Below are 10,312 nucleotides of genomic sequence, written 5' to 3' on the forward strand. Positions count from 1 at the left end.
TTTTACTTAATGATTAAAGAAGTGATTTTAAGTGTATTGTGATATTTTTTATTTTTTTAAAAATATTTAAATATATTGAAAAAATGAAAAAAAAAATCAAAAAATAACAAGCGGTCAACTTGAATGGGCTACTTTAGGCTACAGAGTAGCCCGACTCTAAATATAATTCCATGGCTAGCAAACCCCCACCTTGATAAAATGTGAAATTAGATCTATCTTTAAACCAGTTTGAGCAAAATTGTCTTGTTTGATTACACAGATGAGACGAGATAAGATGAAAGTTGAAAGTTAAATAAAATATTATTAGAATATAATTTTTTAATATAATTTTTATTTTAAGATTTAAAAAAATTAAATTATTTATTATATTTTATATAAGAGTTTAAAAAAATTATAATAATTAGATATAATGAAATAAAATGAAATAAGATGGTTTGCGTAACAAAATGAGGCTCTAGTCATTATCTTAGATACTATCGTCCTTAACCATATGTATTGATATGACACATTTTAAATTGTTTCATATATCAATCACTTAAATATTAACTACAAAAATATAACCTTTTTAGATTTAAAGTATAGATTTATTTATTTTTTTAAATTAACATAAGTCAACTTTATATCGAATACATCAAATCCATCATACAAAATTACAAAATCACTCTCTCCAATTTTATTAACTTATTTAATTAGTATTTAAGTCACGCCGGTGGTCAAACTCAATAGTAGCACTAGTAATGACTTGTTCAACTTTATCTTTATCTTTATATTTACATAATATGTTTTTAAATTCATCTATATTAACTTATGCATCTTTAAATTTTTACATAGTTATGAATAGAGCTTCTTCAAGACTATTCACTCTCTAAACATTATTTTTAATTTTTTTTTCTCTCTCCTACCCATTAAAATCAACTTTGTGTAATTTATATTGAGATGATTTTGATATATGAAATTTATATTAAGTTGATGATATAAAATATTTTTTAATACATATTAATATTTATTGATAAAATTGGTCATTTTGATATATAAAATTAGTAATATTTATATATATGAAATTTGTATTTTTTAGCACATGGTGCTAATTGTAAAATATATAAAAATAATAATTTAATGAAAAAATTAAAAATAATAATATTTTATTATTATTTAGTTCAAAAATACATAATTTCATGTGAAATTTTTTTTTAATATGTAAAATTAATCTTTAAAAGATATAATTTTGAAAATATACGTAGATGCTAAAAGGGTCCCTACCTTTTTGGAGTGAAGAAAGTCCCATTCTCCTTAGCCGTACGAGCCGAGCTAAATCTCACGTTGAGGATACATTTAGATATTAAATTGAGATGAATTAAATTAAATTAAATTAAAATAATAAAATATTATTAGAATATTATTTTATAATATTATTATTATTTTAGAATTTAAAAATATTAAATTATTTATTATATTTTGTATTAAAATTTAAAAAAATTATAATGATAAATTGAAATAAATTAAAATGAGTTTAGGTTACGAATGATGTCTCGTGAGTTTGGATGAACAGATGATGTACGGACAACAACAAACGTTTCAGGATTTAGGAATTGAACGACAAGTCGGTAGCCTTAGTGATAGAATGAAACTACAAGCCGTTTAAGGTCAGTCTCCAACTTAACTCTCACGCGTCGAGTCGTCGTCAGAATTCGAGGCCATATTCCGAGCTGAACGGATGAGAACTCCCTTCATCTCTCGCCTTTGACTTCAACTTTCTCTGCAAATTCAAACCAAAGGTTCATGGCCTTTCGTCTCTCATGGCGAACTTAGTCGTTCGCTTCCTCTCGATCATACCTAATAATTGAAAGGCCTCAGAGGCCTTTTCATTGTCTCTTATTGTGCGAATCTCTCACTGTTCGTTTATCCAAAGCTTCCTCTCTCTTTTCGCTTCGATTCTATAACTCTCGCTGTCTCTCTCCTCTTCCCAATGTCAATAACTTTCGATTTTACGTAGCCACTGTCTCTGCATATCTCTCTCTGTCTCTCTGATGGATGCTAGGATTGGATTTTCCGATTCCAACGAAATCAGCAATGGCAGTAGCATATGCTGCGTCACTACCAACGCCGAAACCCTCTCCTCCGAGCCTTCACCACCTCCGGATGTCTCCGCCCTTCGCCGCCTCTCAGAGAACCTCGAATCGCTTTTCGACTCTCCCGGTTCCGATTACTATGCCGACGCCAAGATCGTAGTAACTGGTAGTAGCAGCAGTAACGGCCGAGAAATCCTCGTCCACCGGTGCATTCTAGCCTCAAGAAGCCCTTTCTTCAAGAACGTGTTCGCCACTTCGGCGAAAGAGATCAAAGGCGTCGCCGAGTTCGAATTAAAGGAGCTGGCGAAAGAGCATCAGGTCGGGGTTGATGCGGTGGAGGCGGTCTTGGCTTACTTGTACAGCGGAAAGGTGAGGCCGTTGCCGAAGGCTGTTTGCGTCTGCGTCGACGCCGATTGCCTGCACGTGGCGTGTAGGCCAGTCGTGGATTTCATGGTGGAGGTGCTCTATGCCTCTTATACGTTCCAGATTTCTGAACTTGTTGCTCTTTATCAGGTAAAGAATAACGTGCGTTTTTTTATTTGCTTGGGGACTTTTCTAGTTATGCAATTCTTGCTTATCAAGGCCTGGTGCTGGAGCTGGGCATGTTGTGCAAAACACACACACTTGCAAACAAATAAACAAGCACACGATCAAATAAACACAACACCCAATTTACATGGTTCAACAACTTGTCTATATCTCCAGAGCTGCAGAAATCTTATTAATCAGAAGAGATTGCAATCATTCAATCTCAACTCTCTCTCTAGGGCTTTTACTCTCTCACACAATATACACTCACTTGACTATTGTTCTTTCTAAAAAATATGCTGAAAATCGTATACAATAAGTCAAATATTACATATTTATAGTAAACGGTGTTGAAAACCCCAATTAGCAAAAATTGGGTCCTTCACTTGAGTGGCATGTCGAGTGTGGCTCGAGCCAACATCCAATCAACATTGATTTGAGCAGTGTGTCGAGCATAGCTCGAGCAAACACTAGAGTTTGTATTTCGCTCGAGCCCACTGTCGCGTGAGACTCGAGCAAACTCACCGGTTGAGCTTTGCTCGAGCCCACTGTCGAGTGCACCTCGAGCAAACTCACAGGTTGAGATTCACTCGAGTGCCAGGTCAAGCGACGGTAGAACGAACTCTCTGTTTCTCGATTTTCTAGTTCACAAACCAGGCTCTACATACAACTCAACAATCTCCCACTTGGAGATTGGTTCTCCACATGTAATCTATTGTTTCTAGCCCAAGCCCTACCACCTATGCAACTCACAGATCCCGTCTTCAAGCCAGAAAACACTGAAGTTGACCCCGACTTCAGTCTCTTATGTACATCGCCCTTAGTCAGCACATCCACTGAGCGATTCACAACTCTCACTGCACTAGGAGTATTCGGTCTCAAACCGATCTTGATAACCTCAACCAACTTCCCCAGGCTTACATGAGGAATGACAAAACTGACTTCCTTTGGCTTCCTCATATGTTTCGCGCAATCAAGCATACCTTTTTGCACTCTTGTATTTCTATGCACATCATTGGAGCCTGATGTTAAATACAAAGAGTTAGATTTCTTACCATGCTATAAGACCAGTGTACCTTTAGTGATCTTCCAAACTCCTCCAGAGAATGCTACTGCATAACCACTGTCATTAAGCTGTCCACAAAGATCAGGTTTTTCTTCAAATTTGAAACTTGTCTGACTTGCTGTAAAGTCCACACACACCCTATTTGGAAGTGTGATGGGCACATCACTCACTCCCACTATATCTAATGCCTCTCCACAAGACGTGTACATCTTTCCAAAATTACTAGCAACATAGTTTTATATGATCTTTTGATGTGAGGTGCTATGGAACGAAACCCCTGAATTCAACACCCAATTATCAATCGGACTGTGTACTACAATAGTTAGAGCACTAGCATTTGTTTCTCTATATGCATATTTAAAATCACATCTTTTGGAGATTGATTTTGCATATCAAGAAAAACTCCCACATTAGATTATGCATCTTTGAGTTAAATAATAAAATATTATTATTTTATTATTATTTATTTTTTTTCCTAAAATTATATTTTTCTTTCGGATTTCTTTCCATTGGTGTTGGGAGAGAGAGAGAGAGAGCAAGGAGAAGGAAATGTTTCGAGAGAGGGTTTGTTTCCGTTGGTGTTGAGAGAGAGAGAGGGGGAAGAGAGAGAAAAAAGTAGTAAAATAAGATTTGAGGAGTGAATAGTGCATCTTTAAATTTGTAGAAACACTATTCATAGCTATGCAAATTTTTGGATATGCATAATCCAATGCAATCCAATTTAAGGTCATATTATGCAAATATTTAGATGCATATGCAGATGCATAATCCAATGCTAGTGCTCTTAGGGCATCATGTATTTCTTCAGCCACTATATTCACAACATCATCTTCAGCACTTTCTTGATTCCTATAGTTTTTCTTGATGTGACCCGGCTTGCCACAACTCCAGCACATGATCTGCTGCCCAGATCTCGTCTTACTCTTTCTCTTGCTTTTGGAGCTTGACCTGTCATGTCCTCTGCCCTAATTGTCAACATTCAGGACCAATCCTGAACTCGAGAACTCACTCGAGTCTCTTTTACGTACTTCTTCTACAATGATCATGTCACGTATGTCGTCGTAGTTCAGTTTTATTTTGCCGACTGAACTACTCACAACCATCCACATGGCCTCCCAACTATTTGCCAGTGATGCTAACTGAATCAATGCTCTGATCTTATAATCAAACTCAATATCTACAAAAGACAATTGATTTGTGATCGTATTAAATTTATTCAAGTGTTGGGCCACAAACATACCTTCTGACATCCTCAGATTGAAAAACTTCTTCATCAAGTGCATTTTGTTATTTGCTGACGGCTTTTTATACATACTTGACAAAGCTGCCATGAGATCTGTCGTGGTTCTCTCCTTACTGACATTGTATGCCACTATTTTGGACAAGGTCAGCTAAACAATCCCAGAACTTGTCGATCTAACAGGGTCTACTTAACATCATCCATACTCTCCGGCTTCTTTCTCAATAGTGAAAGATGGAGCCTCTTTTCATAGAGATAGTCTTCAATCTACATATTCTAGTACCCAAAATAAGTGCCATCAAACTTCTCGATCTCGGGTGTTTTCACTTTCTATCCAGCCATCATTCTCCTTTAGATCCGACCTTGGCTCTTGATATCAGTTGTTGTGCAAAACACACACCAATAATGACAAACAAATAAACAAGCACACGATCAAGCAAACACAACACACAATTTTCGTGGTTCGGCAACTTGTCTACGTTTACAAAGCTGCAGAAATTTTATTAATCAGAGTAGATTATAATCACTCAATCTCAACTTACTATCTTTAGGGCTTTTATTCTCTTACACAATATGCACTCACTTGACTATTGTTCTCTTTAAAACAATATGCTGAAAATTGTACACAATAAGTTATATTACATATTTATAGTAAACGGTGCTGGAAACCCTAATTGTCAAAAACTGGGTCCTTCTCTCGAGCGGCGTGTCGAGCACAGTTTTAAATTTCGTACCGTACCGGCCGGTACGGCCGAAAATTTTCGTTTCGGCCGTCCGGCCGGTACAGGTACTATACCTGTTCCGTACTGGCCGGTCATACCGGCCTAAATTTCGGCCTGTACCGGCCTATATTTCGGCCGGTACCGGCCGATATTTCGGCCTGTGTTTTTTTTTTTTTTTTTTTTTTTTTTTTTTTTTCATTTTTTCAAACTACAAACTTATTTTTTAACCCTCAATTCAGACTAGACTATTTATAATTTATATATATATGTATTTGTATATAATTTATTTATATATAGACTATTATTTTAGAATATAATTTTTATATATATTTATATATATAATTTATTTATAGATCGACTATCCCGAAACGTTATCCCGAAACGCTATCCCGAAACGGTACCGGTACCGAAATATTTCGTTCCAGTGCCTTGACCGGTACGGTGTCCGGTACGGTATTCAAAACATTGGTGTCGAGTGCGCCTCGAGCAAACAACCCATCAACATTGGCTCGAGCGGTGTGTCGAATGCAGCTTGAGGAACACTAGGATTTGTGTCTCGTTTGAGCCCACTGTCACGCGAAACTCAAGCAAACTCATGGGTTGAGTTTCGCTCGAGTCTACTGTCGAGCGCACTTTGAGCGAACTCAAGAGTTGAGCTTCGCTCGAGCGCCAGGTCAAGTGACTGTCGAGCAACAGGCGAGCGAACTTTCTATTTTTCGATTTTCTGCTCACAAACCAGGCTCCATATACAACCCAACAGGGCATAGTCTACCTAGTGTTTATTTGGGTAGATCACAGAAGAGTCTCTTGTTCTTAGTAAGGTGTTTTTAGGCCACAACCATGAAGATCATACCAAATCTCTGCTTTCAAATTAACATGTATCTGATATGCATACCTAGAATTCTCTTACAAGTTATCATTAGTTCGGATGAATTATCTTTTCGTCAATACAGGAAGCATGTCGATTTTGAGCTTTCTCGTCCCGAGATTGATGCATCTACTAAATTTACTCCATCTTTTAAACACTTGGACCATTAGAATTATAAATTAAAATGTTCTGAGTTCTTATCACATTTAGTATGACCCATTAGTTTATACCCTGCTTAGCCACCGCTAATAGAAAATAATAGCTGTTCGGTTTCCCATTATGTTATATTTTTCCCCTTCGGATGTTCTCTGATATCTCTTCTAAGTATTTTATTAGCTCGTCTTTGATTGCAGAGGCAGTTGCTAGATATTCTTGAAAAGGCTGCAATAGATGACATTTTGTTGGTTCTATCTGTTGCAAACATGTGCGGTAAAGTATGTGAAAGATTGCTGGCAAGGTGTATCGAGAGTATTGTTAAATCTGATGCTGATACCATTACTCTTGATAAATCTCTTCCCCAAGATATTGTCAAACAAATTGTGGATTCAAGAAAAGAACTCGGGTTGGACAAGCTCGAAAGCAATAGTGTTCCAGATAAACATGTGAAGAGAATACATAGGGCCCTGGATTCAGATGACGTTGAGTTAGTCAGAATGCTACTGAAAGAGGGGCATACTACTCTAGATGATGCATGTGCGCTCCACTATGCAGTGGCATACTGTGATGCAAAAACCACAACTGAGCTTCTTGATCTTGGAATTGCTGATGTGAACCATAGGAACCAAAGGGGCTACACCGTGTTGCACGTTTCTGCAATGAGAAAAGAACCTAAGATCATAGTGTCCCTCCTAACGAAGGGAGCCAGACCATCAGATCTTACATTGGATGGTAGAAATGCGCTTCAGATATCAAAGCGGCTCACTAAGGCTATGGTTTATAACAAGTCCCCAGAGGAAGGAAAAGCTTCTCCCAAGGATCGGTTATGCATAGAGATACTGGAGCAAGCAGAACGAAGAGATCCATTGCTAGGAGAGGCTGCTCTTTCTCTTGCTATGGCAGGCGATGATCTCCGGATGAAATTGTTGTACCTTGAAAATAGAGGTTCGCTTTCCATTAGCTCGAATTTATTTTGTTTTTGTTCCTTAGCTTTTCATAGTCCTTTTTTTCAAAGCATATCTAGGTTACATTTTTATATGATTTAGCTAAGTTTCCTTTATATTTCCATCTCCTCTTTCTAATTTGTACTTCTCCAGTTGTTCAGAGTATCTTCAAAATTTTTTTATTTCAACGTCCCTTGGATTCGGATGTGAGCGATCTATTGCTGCAGTTCTAGCTGATCCATCCTGACTTTACAAGACTTCCTTTTGTAGTGCCCATTAGATGATAATAATGGGCATAAAAAGATCATCTTTCTTTTCTTTGTTTTTTTAAGCTTTATAGGCGAACACCATGCAAGTACTATTTATGCATGGTAATAATTCTAGCTGCCATTCACATGAAATAATAAACCTTGCTTCGTAATCAGCAAGATGAAGCTTAGTTTTTTAAATAATTAAATCAGTAAACGGGGTAACATTTTCGTGATAATTCAGTTTTTCAAACTTCCCTGAAGAAAACAAGTCTTTGTGGTGAAAGAAATGCTTAGTTTATATGCTTCACAGCATTGCAAGATGGCAGGTATAAGTCGGCATTATTCTTCTGCCATACAGAGGAAAGTGATAATTATCCATTATAATCAGTGGAGGGAGGCAGAGCGATCGATCATAGCCCTATCATATGCATGACTAAGAATAAGATGTTTTATGGATGCAATAACTGATGTTTAAGTGCTTATACAAGGATGTGCTTCTTTTGAAGAACTCGTAGATGCTGTTTAGCAATTCTTGACTTTGTTTCAAATTCTGCTTCATTCTTGTTTGACTTTCCTTTGCTTGCTCAGCATTAATAGTGACATATGCTCCACATATGCTCCATTTATCACCTCCGTATTTCTCAGCGATCAATCCTGCTAGTTGAACTAATGTGAAACATTGCTGTGATTCCTGTACCGTATTCAAATTATCATAAAGAGGCTCTTGGTCAGATTTTTTTATCCACGGTTTGAAATGGTTTTAATTGATCGATTAATTCTTGACAGTTGGACTGGCAAAACTTCTATTCCCCATGGAAGCAAAAGTTGCAATGGATATTGCTCAAGTTGATGGCACTTCTGAGTTTCCTTTAGGCATCAAATCTAAGAATTTGGGCAATGCCCAGAGAACAACTGTAGACTTAAATGAGGCACCTTTCAGGATTCAAGAGGAGCATCTAACTAGGATGAAAGCACTCTCTAGAACTGGTAATGATGTATGCCATATGCACCTGTATGATTATGTCTTTTGTTCCGCTTCTAACTTCAAGTTGAATACACTGATGTGCCCTTTCACATCAGAACTTTACAAGAACTGTACATGAGAAATATTTTTCCCAGATTATTTGAAATTAATTTCTGAAAGGGTAACTGTTTGGTCTATGCAGAAATTTTATACAAGTTCTCACACTGACATGGTTTAATGTGATCCATCAGATTGTATCTCTCTTTTTATTCTAAAGTAGATATAACGTATTATATTATATTACATTAAACAATGTCAGCATGTAAACTTGCATAAGATTTGTGTGTAGACCTAACACTTTTCTGAATGAAATGGGGAGAAAGTATTATCTCACTAATCTGATGTTTCTTAAAAACTGAGTTAATGAAAATCTCCTCTTCAGGAATCATTTTCTGCATAAGATGTTATGGTTTCCTAATCTTCTCTCCCCAACCAACCAACTCAATAGAAAAGCACCCTATATTTACTGACTTTTTTTCACATGGCAGATACATACCACTTCCGAACAATGTCAGAGAAAATCATCTTTGGGATTTGTTTTTGTTTTTTGGTTTGCTAATATGCCTGATTGTCTCTCTTGCTTAATCATGAGCAGTGGAACTTGGAAAACGCTTCTTCCCTCGTTGCTCAGAGGTCCTTAATAAGATAATGGATGCTGATGATATATCGGAGCTGGCATACCTGGGGAGCTCCAATCCAGAGGAGCGACTATTGAAGAAACAAAGGTATATGGAGCTCCAAGAAGTTCTAAGGCAGGCGTTCAATGAAGATAAGGAGGAGTTTGATAAGTCTGCCATGTCGTCTTCAGCGTCTTCTACATCCTTAGGGGTGGTGAGGTCTAATGGTAAGCTTACCATCAAGAAATGAGTAGTTGTCAAATATATAGATGCAAAATACTTGTTTTTGTTGTTGTACCATATAGTTTGTTTGAATCGTTTCAATACTTATCTTTGTTATCCATGTCATTTTTATTTTGTTTGTAACATAACTATAAGACTATTTAATTGTTTATAGGAAGAGGGGAACTTGAATGTTGCCTAGTTGACATAACTAGTAGTTGTTATAGAGATTTCGAGTGGTGATTTCCTTTCTGATGGTCTTTTCTTTAATTTTCCCCCCTCTCGAACTTTTTGTGTAACATGGAAAAGGTGATGAAAAAAAATGCAGTTCATGTACTAATTTGGAGTGCTATTATTACTGATGATCCTTTTTCTATGAACCTACTCACTCGCATGTAATTTGGTTTTCAATGTCTCGGTTCTTGACTTGGGAGGAATTTTAGGCGGGATTGATATTTTGATCGTTTTTTATAGGTAAAAAAAAATATTAAACCAAATAATTAGACATAATTCAAGTATACATAGAATAGAGAATACCTAATTACAAGCTGAACCAGAAAAAGCTGGAAAGAAATAATGATGTTTTGATCTTTTCAGTTTGCTTG

The 10,312-nt window shown here is 36.6% G+C and overlaps 1 protein-coding gene across 1 annotated transcript; it reads left to right on the forward strand.

The window, feature by feature from the left end:
- The first annotated feature begins 1,656 nt into the window (after positions 1–1,656).
- LOC121250079 (BTB/POZ domain and ankyrin repeat-containing protein NPR1) lies at positions 1,657–10,047 on the forward strand. Its single transcript, XM_041149003.1, has 4 exons — positions 1,657–2,582; positions 6,847–7,594; positions 8,631–8,831; positions 9,464–10,047. Exons 1-4 carry the CDS (start codon positions 2,028–2,030, stop codon positions 9,733–9,735), a joined length of 1,776 nt encoding a protein of 591 aa, XP_041004937.1. The 5' UTR covers positions 1,657–2,027; the 3' UTR covers positions 9,736–10,047.
- Positions 10,048–10,312: the final 265 nt, after the last annotated feature.

Source organism: Juglans microcarpa x Juglans regia, chromosome 2D (genome assembly GCF_004785595.1).
Source record: "Juglans microcarpa x Juglans regia isolate MS1-56 chromosome 2D, Jm3101_v1.0, whole genome shotgun sequence".
NCBI classification, from domain to species: Eukaryota; Viridiplantae; Streptophyta; class Magnoliopsida; order Fagales; family Juglandaceae; genus Juglans; species Juglans microcarpa x Juglans regia.